This window comes from Sorex araneus, chromosome 6, assembly GCF_027595985.1.
Source record: "Sorex araneus isolate mSorAra2 chromosome 6, mSorAra2.pri, whole genome shotgun sequence".
In the NCBI taxonomy this organism is placed as follows: domain Eukaryota; kingdom Metazoa; phylum Chordata; class Mammalia; order Eulipotyphla; family Soricidae; genus Sorex; species Sorex araneus.
In genome coordinates, this window is record NC_073307.1 from 151,878,961 (window position 1) to 151,896,696 (window position 17,736).

Here is a 17,736-nt window from a genome sequence, read left to right on the forward strand (position 1 = left end):
TCTGCAGCGGACTAGGGGACTATACTGGTTGACATGGATCAAACCCTAATGACCTCATCAAAGGCAAGTATCTATCTTGAAACTATACAATCTCTCTGGCACTAAAATTCTTGCTTTCAGGGTTATTGATATGATATGTACAATTTACAATAAATTTAAGATCATTAAGTTTTCCAAGAATATTTGTGCAATGACACGGTTTTTACAAAATTTCATATTTTACCACAAGCTGAGGAACAAGTTTTAATAAAAGTGGAACAAAAACATAGAAGGAATCTTAAAGAGAGTTTTATAGTAGTTAATAATCTGTGGTATTTATTATAATCATGAATGAAAGACAAATTTAAAATTTGAATGCTTTATGTTCAATGAATATATAAGATATTACTTAATTAGTATAAAGCATATTTACAACAAATAAAATTGAATTTCAGAAGATACTTTACCTTCTGACAAGGTATTAGCTCACTCCAGATAGTAACGAAACACTGGCTCAACTTTTTCTCTAGTTGGGTATAGTGTGACAGTCACATCTATGAAGAGAATTTCTATTCTAAAATTTTTGTTTAAAAGGTTTCTTTTTAAAACATATTATTTATAAAACATTAACTGTGTTTTACATATTCGGTATTGATGCTATTTATAGTCTTTCAGAAATTTGGACGAAACTATTTAACAGCTAGAGCACTTAATATATATTAATTCATAATATAGTATGTCCATTACCTCAACTTAAGAATGTTTCTAGGCTCATAAAATGAAATCATGTTATTATAATTATTATTATTATTATTAGAGATTTTTACATGATTCCATTATACTATTATTAGATTTTCTTTAGAAAAGACAGTGAGTATGATCTCTAGTGGTACTTCTACATTTTACATAATAACTAAAGAGAACTGAACCCAATTAGAGAGAGAGGTAAGCATCAATGGACTGCCTTCTACTTATTGACGCTGACACTGAGTATAGTTTATGACAAATAGTACTTTTTAAAGATATATTTTTTTATAAAATAAAACTGATGACTGATGGCTGGATAGATAACACTGAGAACTGCTGGTATGATCGAAACCGAATAAGTAAACAGATTAATAAATGAGGGAGAGAAAACTGTTACATTAATGGCCTGGAAACAGTCTCAATATGGAAACACTTGTATAACATGATCTCTCTTTTTAAATGAAAGATACTTTGATAAAATAAATCTTAAAATTTCACATAGACTATTCTCTCTCCTAACCTTCCCTCCTTCTTAGATGCCAGTTCCTTCATGATAAATGAAGATGAGAGCAAAAGAGTTTTGAGTAAAAGTAGTAAATAAAACTTTAAATCCTTTTTTGAGTAAAAAAGTATATTTCAGGTTCTACTTTATCACAATATGCATGTGTACAAACTTAAAAAGCAATTTTAACTTCACTGATTCTGTTACATTTGCTATCATTTTCCTTGTTTAAAGAAAACAAAATCTTATTAAATTAGGATTCTTGCTTGTTTGTATATAGTATTTGGCATTTGCCTACAATAATTCTTAAATTCCCATTCTGCTTTGATGGCAAAAATTCCCAGTGATATGTGCATTTAAAACAGAACTAAAAGAAAGAGAAATGTGAGCAATGACAATTAGATCCAAGGCAACATAGTGACATAAGATTGAGGACACCTTGCATGTAAGACTAGAGAATAAGAATTAGGGGAACTACTTACTAAAGTGGTAAGAACACAGATATCACAGAGAGAGTTTTTATCAAATGCTAGGAAATAAATGACCACTGTGATCCCTAAGTAAATTGTTTAAACTCTTTGTGTCCCTACTTCTTCCTTCTTCCTCAATATATATATATATATATATATATATATATATATAAGATTATAAATTAATGAGAAGTATGAATTAATGGCCAAGTCCCCATAATATGTATAGTTATTTGGTTTTTAATTTTTTAATGGTCTTTCCACTTTGAATGCATGGCTCACATGCTATATTATCATGAACATTTGGATAGCTAATTTCAAAGGAGAAAGAGAGAAAGGAAAAGAAAAAAAAAGAAGAGAAGAGGGACAGAGAGAGAAATACAGATATTATAATTTCAGATAATTAAAGACAGAAGGAAATAAGAAGAAAGAAACAAAGGAAGGAAGGAAGAAAGAAAGAAAGAAAGAAAGAAAGAAAGAAAGAAAGAAAGAAAGAAAGAAAGAAAGAAAGAAAGAAAGAAAGAAAGAAAGAGAGAGAGAGAAAGAAAGAAAGAAAGAAAGAAAGAAAGGAAAGAAGGAAGGAAGAAAGAAAGAAAGAAAGAAAGAAAGAAAGAAACAAACAAACAAACAAACAAACAAACAGAAAGAAACAGAGAAAGAAACAGACAGAGAGAAAGAAAGAAAGAAAGAAAGAAAGAAAGAAAGAAAGAAAGAAAGAAAGAAAGAAAGAAAGAAAGAAAGAAAGAAAGAAAGAAATAGAGAGAAAGAAAGAAAGAAAGAGAGAGAAAGAAAGAAAGAAAGAAAGAAAGAAAGAAAGAAAGAAAGAAAGAAAGAAAGAAAGAAAGAAAGAAAGAAAGAAAGAAAGAAAGAAAGAAAGAAAGAAAGAAGAAAGAAGAGAAAGAAAAAAGAAAGAGAGAGAGAGAGAGAGGAAGGAAGGAAGGAAGGAAGGAAGGAAGGAAGGAAGGAAGGAAGGAAGGAAGGAAGGAAGGAAGGAAGGAAGGAAGGAAAGTTGCAGCATGACTTTAATGAGTGTATCAATTACATTTCAACTCAAATTAAACTTCAACAATATGCAAGTGAGAATTTTTCTTATGTGATGAATTCATTATGGAACTGAATTAATTCATCACAAAATTTTAGTCAAATAATGACATTATTTCATTATCAGTTATAAAAATACATAAGAATGTGCATTATTCTCATTGCATATAAATAGGTGTTTATTAAAAACATTATTATTTTTGTTTTTCTTTCTGCCATCCTGTGCTCAGTGCATACCATGTTAAGGAATCATTCCAGGCAGTACTCAGGAGATTATATGCAGTGTTAAGTTAGCTGCATACAAGGCAGCACATAAATTCTGTGCTTTTTCTCCAGCCCTGATTTTTTTGTGATTAATCCAGAGCTTTCATCCTAAATTATTTTCATCATGTAGCAGCATGTCATAACTTATTTTAGCTTCCTTAGATGCAACTTATTCTATTTAAAATGGCTGATGCTCAGAAACTGGCAAACAAATATAAGAACAAAACATCCAGTGCTGGCATGAAATGTAGGGAGAAAGGGAAGCTCATTCATCATTGGTGGGAATGCTGACTAGTCCAGCTCTTTTGGAGAAACAATATGGACATTCCTCCAAAAACTAGAAATCGAGCTCCCATTTGACACACCAATATCACTTCAGAGAATATACATGGGAACTCAAAAACACAACAGAAATGCCATCTGCACTTCTATGTTCATTGAAGCTCTGTTCTCAATAGCTAGACTCTGGAAACTACCCAAGTGCCCCAGAGATGGTGACTGGATAATAAAGCTATGAAACATCTACACAATGGAATACTACACAGCTCTGGAAATATATAAATATGAAATTTGCTTATAAATGAATGATTAAAAAGAGTATTATGCTGAATGAAATGATTCAGAAGGACAGGGGCAGAAAGAGAATTACAGCACACATTTATGATACATACAAAGAAAGTAGGTGAATAACACTCAAGACCAAAGAAACGGGAGCCAGAAGAACTGGTGAACAGTCAGAACCTTGCAACAAATGTGTGGGGCAAAGAGCAGTCGGATAGAGAAGAGACCAGTATGACAATAATAGTTAGAAATGATCACTCTGGACAAGAACCAAGTACTGAAAGTAGGTAAAGAATATACTTGCTAACTGTTCAGGTTTGTATTGCAAATCATAATGCCCAAAAGGAGCAGGGAGAGGGAGAAAGAGAGAGGGAGAACAAGAGAGGAGAGTAAAAGAGAGAGAGGGAAAAAGAGAGGAGAGAGGAGAGAGAAGGAGAATAAGAGAGAGAGAGAGAGTAAAAGAGAGAGGGGGAGAAAGAGAGGAGAGAGGAGAGAGAGACAGAGAGAGAGAGAAAAAAAGTGTTTGCCACAGAGGCAGACAGAGGCAGGTGCAGAAGTAAAACAGGGACATTGTTGGTGGGAAACATACACTAGTGAAGGGGTGAGTGTTGGGACATTATATGACTGAAACCAAATCATGAACAATCTTGTAACTGTATCTCATTGTGACATTAATTTAATTTAAAAATAAAATAAAGTGGTGATTTAAAAATTGTGAACTTTTTTGTTACTATAGATGCTTAAGGATTGGGTCTTTGATTCTATGCCATAGCAGGATGAAATGCAGTTACAAATTAATTGGAGAAAAAATTCTGAGTAAGCACAAAAGCATTAAAACTATTCTCAACTAGAGTTATTTATGCATGCTCTGCAAATAAAAAGAATATCATACTAAAATATTTTGTCGTATTCAAATTCTATACACCAAGAAAGTTTACTCCATTTTTAGTGAAGTTTTGAAGAGTAATAGTAGAGTACATATAATCAGCCTACAACCTGGTCAGTGGAACCATTCTCCAAACGCGGTAACCTGGGAAATTCTCTTACCATCACATCTGAGTGACTGTCAGGTTAGTCAAGCAGGTCCATGAGCCATTCAGATTCTCACTCTTTCTAATTTGGCTTCAATAATACATGGCAAATAACAAGAAGAAGAGAATTATAAAACAGTAATCCAAGAACATTCTAAATATATCTCATACAATATTTTGTACGTCTGTCATGCTTTAAAACCTCATATCAGTTATCCACAAAAATATCAGTCATACAAAACCTGTACCTTTTTGCATGTCAAGGAAGCAGGGTAAAACGGAGAATGCATTTTAGTGTTTTAATATTAACTCAGACCAAAATGAATCTTTTAATTTCTACGAAACTGATGATAAGTGTTTAGGTCTTAGAAATTGTTTTTTTATGCCAATGGATGTCTGATACAATTTGGTCCCAATGAACATAATATAAGTTTAAGTGACAATGCAAATATTAATAGGTCTTGGAAAGCTCTTGATAGTTATATCCCCAAAGACATTTGCAAACCACTGTCATGGTAAAGTGCCTACCTACTTTTCTCCTTCACATTATCATGCTTCAGGCACTATTTCTTTAGAGAGTAAGAAAGAAAACACACACACACACACATAACATCTAATCAGAGTGTCACAGATGAAGAAACTGTTTTATGCTCTTTCAAGTCTAAATGAAGGAGGGAAATAATACACTCTGGCATGGGATCAGATTAATATCCCAGCACAAAAATAAGGTGTGACAACATAAATGGAACCAAACAACGACCACACTGCAGTCCAGTGTGAATCCCTACCATGGTTCTCAGTAGAACAGAAGCATCAGTAAAACCCATTCCATGGAATATACTACTGAAATTTGGTTTTGTGTAGCTAGCTAAATAGATGTCTGGATTAGATTGATGGGAGTGGTTGGCAAGGAAAAGGAGAGTAATGCCTATTTACTTACTCTATTAAAAATTTTGACAGGAAGTAAAGGGATTTGTTATGGAAGGTAGTAGAAAGGAATTATCAAAGTATACACAGCTTTTAGGGCTGGAGCGATAGCACAGTGGGTAGGGCATTTGCCTTGCACGAAGCCAACCCTGGTTTGATTCCCCTCGAGAGGGCACTGGAAAAATCTCATTGTGAGACTTGTTGTTACTGTTTTTGGCATATGAAATACGCCACAGGTAGCTTGCCAGGCTCTGCCGTGCAGGCGGGATACTCTTGGAAGTTTGCTGGGCTCTCCGAAGAGGGACAAAGGAATCAAACCAGAGTCGGCCATGCGCAAGGCAAAAGCCGTACTTGCGGTACTATTGCTCAAGTCCACCATAGCAATTAAGCAAGAAAAATATGTTAAGAGCATTCAAATATGAAAGGAAGAAAACAAGTTCTCGCTATTTGCAGATAATATGATATTATACTTAGAAAACCCTAAAGAATCTACAAAAACACTCTAGAGAAAATAGATCTGTATAGTAGAGTGGCAGGCTACAAAATAAAAACTCAAAAGCCCATGGCTTTCTCATATGTAAAAATTGAAATAGAAGAAAGAGAAATAAAAAAGCAACACCATTCTAAGTTATGGAAGATAAAATCAAGTACCTAGGAATCATAAATGGTGAAATGCATATATAAAAAAAATTCCAGAACAATACTTAAAGAAATAAAAGAGGACTAGAGGAAATGAAAACACATCCCTTGTTCATGGATTGGGAGAATTAGCATAATCAAAATGAAAATGCTCCTAAAAGCATTATACAGATTCAATGGAGTCTCTCTTAGAGTACAAATGCTATTTTTCAAAGAAATAAATCAAACAGTTCTGAAATTCATCACTGTATCACTGTTATCCCATTGCTCATCAATTTGCTCAAGAGGGCACCAGTAATGACTCCATTGTGAGACTTGTTGTTACTGTTTTTGGCATATCAAATATGCCACAGGTAGCTTTCCAGGTTCTGCTGTGCGGGTGGGATACTCTCAATAGCTTGCCGGGCTCTTGGAGAGGGATGGAGGAATTGAACAATAGCAAACACCCTACCCGCTGTGCTATTGTACCAGCCCTTAAAACATATAAAATATCACTGTTATCCTCTTGTTTGTTGATTTCCTAGAGTGGGCACCAGTATCGTTTCCATTTGTCCAAGTCCTGAGATTTTAGAAGTCTCTCCTTACTCATCTTTCCCAATGATAACAATAACAGGTCTCATATAAAATATAAAAATGAATAAATATAAAGAGAAATAGGAGAGAAGCATAAAACTACACGTCTGGCAAACTTCGTTCAAAAATTTATTGCTGATTGGCAGTCACACCCACATAGCTTGGCACTCATACCACAAACTGCCCCGGGGGCCATATAATGGCATCAAATGCCCAGATTTAGACACTTTAAACTAAACCTCCTGGAAGAGAGCGACACAGAATTTCTTGGAGTGCAAGGTTTCCAGAAAAAGCTCGATATTTACAAGAAACCAGAGGTTCTTTCTCTAACATGTGTTCATAATCTATTTCACTTGTCTACATACCCAAAGTCATACTATTTTGCAATTCACATGACATTGTTGTCTTAAAAACTCATGTTCTATGATTGATCCTGAAATGAAAGGACGCCAGTCCTCTGACGAATGCCCCGAGGAACCCCCATGTTGAAGAGTGGTGGTAAGATGAACTGCTGAGCAGGCTCTGTGAGGGACACAAAAGCTCAAAGGTAGTACCTGGGCCTCAGAGGTGAGGCAAAGAAAAACACGGGGCCAAAGGAAGTGCACTGAAGGCCACGGCTTCCAGACACACGCACTCACGGGCTCTGGGATGTCCACATGCACACAGACTAAATGGAAACTAGTTCTCTACTAGTAGATTTCTAGGAAAGAAGAGCAGGCCTTTGAAATGAGTACTGGCTCTTAGGGCCACTCGCCACAGGTCTGTTCTGACCAATACCTCAGAGGCTTCGGACACCAGGTGGCGCCAGATAAATACAAACAATAGCATCCTCCTGCAAAGTCCCAGCTTTGTAGTAACCATAACTCAACTGCTGATCTTTGGAAATCAATCCCTATTCTGTATGACTTCAAAGATTTTGGAGTTTGTTTGTTTGTTTGTTTGCTCTTATGCAGCTCCCTTTAAGTCTTCTCTGTTCTACGTCCATCTCTATATCTAGGTTTCAATACCTATTTCCAAGCAATTAAACCTTGATATATAAAGCTTCTTTTTTTTTTCTTTTTGGGTCACACCCGGCAATGCACAGGGGTTACTCCTGGCTCATGCACTCAGGAATTACTCCTGGCGATGCTCAGGGGATCATATGAGATGCTGGGATTCCAACCCGGGTCGGCCGCCTGCAAGGCAAAGGCCCAACGCGCTGTGCTATCACTCCAGCCCCCTATAAACCTTCTTAATACCTTGAAATATTTAACTATTCTCTATTGACTTATAGTTTGCAATGGTTAGTATTTGTTTATATATGACTCTGAAATTACAATCCTATATCTCTCTTTCCACTGCAGTGATAGAAGATGAAGTTCCTGTATATTTTATTTGCATATTTGGATTTCTCTAAGGAGTTTGATAATCTGGGCTTCTGAGCAGTACATATAAAGGATTTGCCTTGAATGCAGCCGGGCCAGATTAAATCCCCAGAATCCCATATTGTCTACTGAGCACTGACAGAAGTGATTCCTGAGTACAAGGCCAGAAATAACCCCTGAGCATTGCTGGTGTGGTCAAAAAACCGAAATAAAAAAATGGAGGGAGGGAGGGAGGGAGGGAGGGAGGAGGAAGGAAGGAAGGGAGGAAGGAAGGAAGGAAGGAAGGAAGGAAGGAAGGAAGGAAGGAAGGAAGGAAGGGAGGGAGGGAGGGAGGGAGGGAGGAAGGAAGGAAGGAAGGAAGGAAGGAAGGAAGGAAGGAAGGAAGGAAGGAAGGAAGGAAGGAAGGAAGGAAGGAAGGAAGGAAGGAAGGAAGGAAAGAAGGAAGGAAAGAAGGCAGGGAGGGAGGGAGGGAGGGAGGGAGGGAGGGAGGGAAGGAGGAAGGGAGGGAGGAAGGAAGGAAGGAAGGAAGGAAGGAAGGAAGGAAGGAAGGAAGGAAGGAAAGAAGGGAGGGAGGGAAGGAGGAAGGGAGGGAGGGAGGAAGGAAGGAAGGAAGGAAGGGAAGGAAAGGGGAGGGAAGGGGAGGGAAGGGGAGGGAAGGGAGGGAAAGAGGGACGGAGGGAGGGAGGGAGGGAGAAAGAGAGGAGGAAGGAAGAAAGGGAGGAAGGAAGAAAAGCAAGGAAGGAAGGAAGGAAGGAAGGAAGGAAGGAAGGAAGGGAGGGTGGGAGGGAGGGAGGGAAGAAGGGAGGGAGAGAGGGAGGAAGGAAGGGAGGGAGGGAGGGAGGAAGGAAGGAAGGAAGGAAGGAAGGAAGGAAGGAAGGAAGGAAGGAAGGAAGGAAGGAAGGAAGGGAGGGAGGGAGGGAGGGAGGGAGGGAAGGGAAGGGAAGGGAAGGGGAGGGGAGGGGAGGGGAGGGGAGGGGAGGGAAGGGGAGGAAAGGGAAGGGGAGGGGAGGGAAGGGAAGGGAAGGAGGGAAGGGAGGGAGGGAAGGGAAGGAGGGAAGGGAGGGAGGGAAGGGAGGGAAGGGAGGGAGGGAAGGAAGGGAAAGAAGGATTTTGATAATCCAATAGCTCTTTTAATAATTTTCTATATCTCTCTGGCTCCTGATTGATTTGCTGAATGGCCATGATCCCAGAGACCCAGAAACGAATCTCGGAATGCAGCAGCTTTTGGAAGAAATGTGTCAGACTCTGAACTAGGTTTTCAGCCCTGGGCCACCACAGGTGGGAAGAGGTGTCGATCCACCCCCTTTTCTCCCGGGTGGCTCGAGGGGCTGCCATCTTCCTGAGGCCAATGGACAGACAGGTTTGGGCCCATAGTGAATAGGCACAGGGGACTTTATGGGATGGGGATGGAACAGGCCCTTTCTTCCCCCACCCAAATGAGACCCTGAGTCCACAAATGACCTCTCTGGCTCCTGACCAAGTTGCTGAATGGCCATGATCCCAGAGAATCAGGAACAAATCTCGGAGCCCAGCGGCTTTGGGCAGAAATCCCTCCAGTTTTAATCATCTAAATTCCAGAATTATCAAGAGCATACAGATAGGAAAGGAAGTTATCACTATTTGCAGATGATGTGATACTATACTTAGAAAACCCTAAAGACTCTAGAGTAAAGCTCCTAGAAACAATAGGTCAATAGAGTAAAGTGACAGGCTACAAAATCAACACCCACACCAAAAGTCCATGGCTTTCTTTTCTTTTTTCTTTTTGGGTCCCACCCGGCAATGCACAGGGGTTACTTTCTGGCTCTGCACTCAGGAATTACCCTTGGCGGTGCTCAGGACGATGTGCGATGCTGGAAATCGAACCCAGGTCGGCTGTGTACAAGGCAAACACTCTACCATCTGTGCTATTGCTCCAGCCTCGGTGGCTTTCTTATATGCAAATAATGAAACAGAAAAAAGAGACATTAAAAAAAATCCCTTTCACAATAGTACCTCAGAAAATTAAGTACCTTGGATTCAGCTTAACCAAAGATGTGAAGGACCTATACAAGGAAAATTACAAAACACCACTTCAAGAAATAAAAGAGGACACTCAGAAATGGGGACACATCCCCTGCTCATGGATAGGGAGAATTAACATGATCAAAATGGCAATACTGCCCAAAGCACTATACAAAACTAATGCGGTCCCTATCAGGATACCCATGACATTTTTCAAAGAAATAGACAAAACACTCTGAAATTCATATGGAACAATAAACTCCCATGAATAGCTAAAGCAATTCTTGGGAAAAAGAAGATAGGTGGCATCAACTTCCCCAACTACAAAGTCTACTACAAAGCAGTAGTAATCAAAACAGCATAGTATTGGGCTAGAAACAGACATGCAGACCACTGGAACAAAGTTGAATTTCCTGACACAGACCTCCAAATATATGGCCATTTATTCTTTGACAAAGGAGCAGAAATGTGAAGCGGATCAAGGAAAGCCTCTTCAACAAGTGGTGCTGGGAAAACTGGATAGCTACCTCCAAAAAAAAAAAAAAAAAAAGAACTCTGACCTCTGTTTAATGCCAGGAATAAGGGTCAGATCAAAGTGGATTAAAGACCTCAACATCAGAAATGAATTAATAAGTACCATAGAAGAAAATGTAGACAGAACTCTCCACGACATTAAAGCTAAAAGCATCTTTAAGGACAAAACAGCATTGACTAGGCCTGAGTGTGTGGGGAGAGGCCTTGAGCGTGGTGGTGGTTGGGTTGTGGAGGTTTCCAGCTACCGAGATTTTGTCCCTTGGGTGGGGAGGGCTCTCATTCAGCCCCCTCTGGGATTTCCCATGTAAAACAACCTCTCACAGGGTCCAATGGCATGGCTATGACAGGCATCATGTTGCTTTCCTAAGGGCGAAAAAGCTGTGTGATCTGCATGGTGGCTGATGACTGAAGGTTTAATACACACACTAACACCAAAATACTTCTATGCTCACTTCCCCATGATTCTGTGTGTTGCCCCACTTACTGAATGGGTTACACTTCAACTTCTTCAACCAACACATATGTATTTTATTGAGTGCATAAATGTGAAAAACATGAATATAGAGTGCCAAATGTATTTATTTTAAAAATATACGTATATATATATATATGAGGGGAGAATGACAAATGATAAGCAGCAGGTGCAAGGGTCAAAGTATATCAGTGGTGTCAAGGAATCATCAAACCAAGTATCAGAATAACAAACTCATCAACATTGAAGTCATGTACCCTAAACTTTAATAGCCAAACTTTAAAAGGTGTCTATTGAGGTGACAAGCTGGGGAGAAGTAGGACAGGAAGCCCGGGAACACTGGCAGAGGGAAGCTGACCCTGGTGGCAAGAACGTTGTATGCCTAAAACCCAACTATGAGCAACTTTGTAAATTACAGTGCTTTACTAAAATAAAATTGGGGGGGGCAATTAAAAAACATAAAAGGAAAATTTTTCAATGGTTGGAATATACCACAAGTGTGTGTGGGGTAGAGGGTAAGTAAGATAGAAAGGGGTAGAAAAGGGACCAGTATGACTATAATCATTGGACAAAACTGAGTGTTGAGAGAAGTTAAAGGGATAGACACTATAACTGTTCAGTATCTGTATTGCAAACCGCAATGCCCAGAGAGAGAGAGAGAGAGAGAGAGAGAGAGAGAGAGGAGAGAGAAGAGAGAGAGAAGTACCATTGAAATCTAAACTGAAAGATCCAGATAAATAAATCATAAATTGTGGGCCTTAGTTCATGGCACCTGATCCTGATGGGTCCTCACAAGGTTCCTCTAATGTTTACTGCGATTTCTAATACAGAGTTTTTCTTGCATTGCTCATTTCAATTTCTGCTGATCCTTTATGAATACCCACTCTAGCATAGTTTTTTTTTCTAATTGAATCACCGTGATATACAGTTACAAGGCTTTCATGATTGAGTTTCAGTCATACAATGTTCCACACTTTCCACCACCGATACCCCCTGTACCCCTCCTGCCACCCCTCAGCCCAGACTGCCTCTATGACAGGCACTTTTACAATAAAGTGGAGATAATAGCAATGATCAAAAAGTATATAGATACTGGCCTAAAATTATATAATATCAAAGACTTTATGTTATGCACATAAATGAAATACTTATTTTTATCAAATTTTAAGAAAATAAATTGCATGTGACTCAGATGGCAGTATATAGATCCACATCGATACTATTAAAATTTTGTTTCTTAAATTCTTTAAGTGGGCTGGAGCGATAGCACGGTGGTAGGGTGTCCACCTTGCACACAGCTGACCAGGGTTCGATTCCTCCATCCCTCTCAGAGATCCCAGCAAGCTACCAAGAGTATTTTGCCCTCACGGCAGAGCCTGGCAAGTTACCCGTGGCGTATTCTATATGACAAAAACAGTAACAACAAGTTTCAAAAAAAAATGGAAACGTTATTGGTGCCCGCTTGAGCAAATGGATGAGCAATCAGATGACAGTGATACAGTGAAATTCTTTACGAGCACTTTTGTTGGGTTGATAGTACAGCAGATTGAGTGCTTGCTTTGAATGCTCCAACACAGGTTTGATTTTCAGCATCCTGTGTAGTATCTGGGCACCACCAGAAGTATGACCATACCCGCCCTAGCCCCCCCAACACACAATATTTTTTTTCTTTTTTAGGAGCAAGTAGTTAGTTAGCCTCAGATAACAGATGAGTCACTTTAGCAACTGCATATGGCAAAGAAACTGCAAGACAAAGGTATTAGCTAGATTGGATGCAATGACTTTGATTTCTGGGAAGTCACCCTCACCTAGTTTCCATCTAGCTTTAACAATGAATGCAATGTCAGTCAGACTTGCAAATTTTTGAGGTCAGGACTGAGAGCTTCTGTGAGCTAAGAAAACAGAAATTTCACAAAACTTATTCTATGGGCAGAAAAGCTGCCGAATTTCACTTTTCCCTGATAGTAAATTTAAAATTTTAATATATAGAGGAGGCTTTCATATACTAGTAATTCCATTATTCATTTTGTCATTAAAAAACAACTCTGAAGGACATAAAGAAAGAATTTGTGAGAAAGTGTTTAATGATACAAGTTATGCTTGAATTACTTTGAAAATATATATAAATTCATGATTTTTTTTTGCTCTGAGTCCAATTAAGAATTTGTCATTTTTAGTTAAAAGCAACGTTAGAGATGTTCTCATGAATAAAATTGGTTCTTTTAAACACATTCCCTTTAAGATTTGAATATTATGTCCCTGTTTGGGGTATAATATAAAAAGAATTTGATTATCATCTGTGATTTTTTGTTATTGTTCTATATTTTAAACCCAGATATTTTAAAATATAAATTTAAATTATATAATAAAGGGAGACAGTCTCTTGCCCGCATGCCTGGCTGTCTTCCCTGGGGCCCCTCAAAGGGGATGGGCTCCAGCTTCCCTCCCCGCCCTGAGCAGAGCTTCCGGAGGCTGAAGACCTCCGGATCCCAGCCACAGCCATGCCCAAGGCCCCTCTCCAAATGTTCTGATGAGCCTCACAAATGAAGGTACTGGCAAAGGAACCCAGGTGTGTGGGACCCGGGGCTGAGACCTCCAAGCCTGCTCAGATTGGGACTGGGCCTCTTCTGTCCAGATTTCCCATTCTCCAGTAGAGAGGTGGACTGCCCCCGGCACTGTGGAATCCCATCATTGGCCAACATCCAGGGACTTAAAAGCAAGCTCCTGAAAGCCAGTGGCTGCTTTGCGACCTCGAGATGTCTTATAGCCTACTGACAAGCTACCGAGAGTTTCCTGCCCACATGGGAGAGCCTTACAAACTCCCCATGGTGTATTCATATGCCAAAACCAGTAACAAGCTGGGTCTAATTCCCCTGACCCTGAAAGAGCCTCAATGAGGCATCTTTGGGAAGGACGAGTAGAGAGAGGCTTCTAAAATCTCAGGCTAGGACGAAGACGTTACTGATACCGCTCGAGAAATTTGACAATCAATGGAATAATTATGATAATAAAGAGGCCAGAGTGATGGTACACTGGGTAGGATGTTTGCCTTGCATGCGGCTGATCAGGTTCAATCCCTGGCATTCCATATAGTCCCCCACCTGAGCACAGCCAGGAGTAATTCCTGAGTGCAAAGTCAGGAGTAACTTCTGAGCATCACTAGGTGTAACCCAAAAAGATAATAATAATAATAATAATAATAATAATAAATTATATAATAAATAAGTAGATAAAGACATAAATCCTATGATAATTTTTGCTTCTGAATAGGAAATTCTGATTTGGTAATTTGACCAACTTTGCTCTTATAAGTTTACTAATTTTATTTTCCTCATCATTTTTTCTAGTTGCATAATTTTATAATAATGTATATCCTTCCCACAATTTGCACTCTCTAAAATTTTTGACTACTTTATTTACTATCCCTGTTGTAAAATAACATTAAATATTCCTTTTTTGTATAATATTTTCTACGTAGCACAAGACCCTAGTTTCAATACTGTTGTAAATGAGTGAAAATCTACTTCTAAAATTTTATTCTGGTCCTAAGATATATCTCAGGTGTCCCTTCCTCATTACAATCACAAAAACTTTGTTTAGTGCACCACAATTTTCTTTACATTAAAAACCTTTATTTCAGGGCTGTGTGAAACACACAGTAAAATTGTATGGAAGTATGGAATGTTAAACAATTCCCACCTACCCATTGATCTACATGGAAACACAGAAACAAAGAAAACAAACCTTTCTTTTGAGTTAAACATTAGTGAAAATCTAAAGTAACAGATATTGATGCATCTTCTTACAAAATTTTATAGTTGATATGAAGGTCCATTCTTTTGTAATTGATGTTTTAAATTTATAATGATAATATCCAAAATTTTGCCAAAAACAAAACATTATCATGGTTCCACAAATCCTGTGTTCTCTATGTACCTGCCTTATCATCTACTGATTTTGCTCTATTCATGTTTTGAGTCTTTATGAAATATCCTTCTTGAAATAGTACCATCGGGTGACATTTCAGATTTGTGTCTTTTACTTTGCAATATGCTATTATGTTTTTATAAAATTTATATCTCTTGCCCTTTATCACAAAATGGAATGCAATTGGTTTAATTTACAGCAAATACTTTTTTCTTAGCCAACTGAAGGACCTGTTGATTTATTCCAATATTTCACAACTATGAGGAAAGCTGTTACAAGCTTTCTAAACATCCTAATAAATTTTTCTTTTTATTACTTTGTTTATTTAAGTTATTTTTTACTTCCCCCCACAAATTAGAGTCTGAAAGGGTTTTGGTAGTATAACTATTAGCTACAAGTTTACTTATCGGTTATAGGGAGATAATGTGGTTCAACTCTGACATTTTATTTTAAAGCTCCAAAAGTTTGATGGAAGATGCTATAAAAATGTTTTAACACAAATCAACTAAATTTATTTGCTATAGCACAGCGGGTAGGGCATTTGCCTTGCACGCAGACGACCCGGGTTCAATTCTCCCGCCCCTCTCAGAGAGCTGGGAAAGCTACTGAGAGTATCTCGCCCCCAGGGCAGAGCCTGGCAAGGTACCTGTAGCATATTCGGTATGCCAAAAAGAGTAACAAGAAGTCTCACAATGGAGACGTTACTGATGCCTGCTCGAGCAAATCAATGAGCAATGGGATGACAGTGACAGTGATACAGTGAATGAATATCAAATTAGAATAAAATTCTTGATATCAAATTCTAATAGACTTTGATGTTTAATTACTATTAATTTTGATTGCAATGGTTATGTTTATTATAAATCAGGAGTAGGGAATCCCCAATACTACTACAAATTGATATATTTTATTACACACACTGTCTTGACTCACACCAGATCTATGTGCACAGACATTCCATCAGTTATTGTACTGTTTTTGTTTTACATAGTAACTTCTTTCGAACCAAGAAATATGTGTTTCTATGTGCTCTTCCATTTAGTCTAGATTGTCAAACAACCCATATAGAAAATTTACAAATCAGAGATCAATATTGCTTTACATTTATATTGTTATATAAATAAAATTAATTTCTGTGCAAGAGTACGTATATTTTATCATGCAGGTAAACATAGATATATAAATATAAATAATTCTATACAAAATTAAACTACTTCAGATTACTTTTGGTGAATTGGTAGATTTTTTAGAGATTTCCAATATGGTGGGGTTATGTAAAATTTACATTTCCTGGCTATTTTATTCAGAAATACTTCTATTCTTATAAATTTCATGTTCAGTAAGCTCTTTCAAATTAATTGAGTGATTCTTTTGAAAGTAATGTTTGACACCAAACTTTTCTCATTGTGTTTTTCATCTCTCGATTTCTCAGAGAGTAGATTAAGGGATTGAACATAGGAGCAATTATAGTGTAAAAGAGTGCAAAAATCGCATCTCCTGGGAAAGTAGTTGGAGGTCGAAGGTAGATAAAAATGGCAGGTACAAACCATAAAACGACTACAGCTATGTGAGACCCACAGGTAGAGAGGGCTTTTTGTTTTCCCTCAGCTGACTGGTTTCTTAAAGTGAATAATATAACCCCATACGAAATCAGCAAGGCAATAAAGACACCTAAGATCACCATACCTGAAAAAGCAACTATGAGGATACCGCTGATGTAGTGATCTGTACAAGCAACTTGAAGTAAAGGGAAGACATCACAACAAAAGTGATCAATTTCATTAGCACCACAGAAGGGCAAATTGATTGCTATAGTGAAAAGAGGAATGGCATGAGCGGCCCCACCAATCCAGGAAGCCAAGACTAGGGCATTGCACCTGGTCCTGCTCATGATAATCATGTAGTGGAGGGGTTTGCAGATGGCAACATAGCGATCGAAAGCCATGGCAGTGAGAATGAAGATCTCAATACCTCCTAAGAAGTGTGAGGTAAAAACCTGTAACATGCAGTTCTCATAGGAAATGGTCTTTCTTTCCACGAGCAAATCAGTAATTAATTTGGGTGTCACAGTGGACGTATAGCAGATGTCTACTGAGGATAAATGGACAAGAAAATAGTACATGGGTTGGTTTAAAAGCGGGCTGCATTGGACGGAGATAATGATCAGAAGGTTTCCTCCCAGCAAAGCAACATAGCAGAATAGGAAGAACACAAAGCAAAATATTTGTGTTTTGTATCCGTAAGAAAGTCCTAGAAGAATGAATTCTGAGACGTTTCTATGACTTTCCATTTGAATTGACTTATGTTATGCACATATGAGGTATATATCTGAAAGAAATAGAACATTAATCAGACATAACCTTGATAGTATACACAATGTTATTAAAAGCTTTCATTAAATAATTGCTTAAATAAAATAGTGCTAATCAGCTTGATTTTATTAAGTCCGTATTATGTTATGTGAATGAATCTACAGAGCAATTGTACAACAAATGGAAATTTAACTATATTTATAGCTAATTTAAGGTATAGTAAATTTAATTTACATATATAAAAACTAATTCAATATTATTTTGCATTAACTATATCTAACAGTTAATTATAATTAATTAACTATAAGTACAGTTATAGTACATTTAATTATAGACAATTAACTGTATATAAGAGTTAATTATTATTAAAAGATACTGTATAATTGTTT

General features: G+C 37.8%; 1 protein-coding gene across 1 annotated transcript; it reads right to left on the reverse strand.

Moving 5' to 3' along the window:
* Positions 1-16,389: 16,389 nt before the first annotated feature.
* LOC101549784 (olfactory receptor 4P4-like) lies at positions 16,390-17,325 on the reverse strand. Its single transcript, XM_004621629.2, has one exon. It carries the CDS (start codon positions 17,323-17,325, stop codon positions 16,390-16,392), a length of 936 nt encoding a protein of 311 aa, XP_004621686.1.
* Positions 17,326-17,736: the final 411 nt, after the last annotated feature.

Bases quoted from the DNA above. Each gene is read 5' to 3' on its own strand.
- LOC101549784 (XM_004621629.2), bottom strand. From the start codon at position 17,325: ATGGAAAGTCATAGAAACGTCTCAGAATTCATTCTTCTAGGACTTTCT.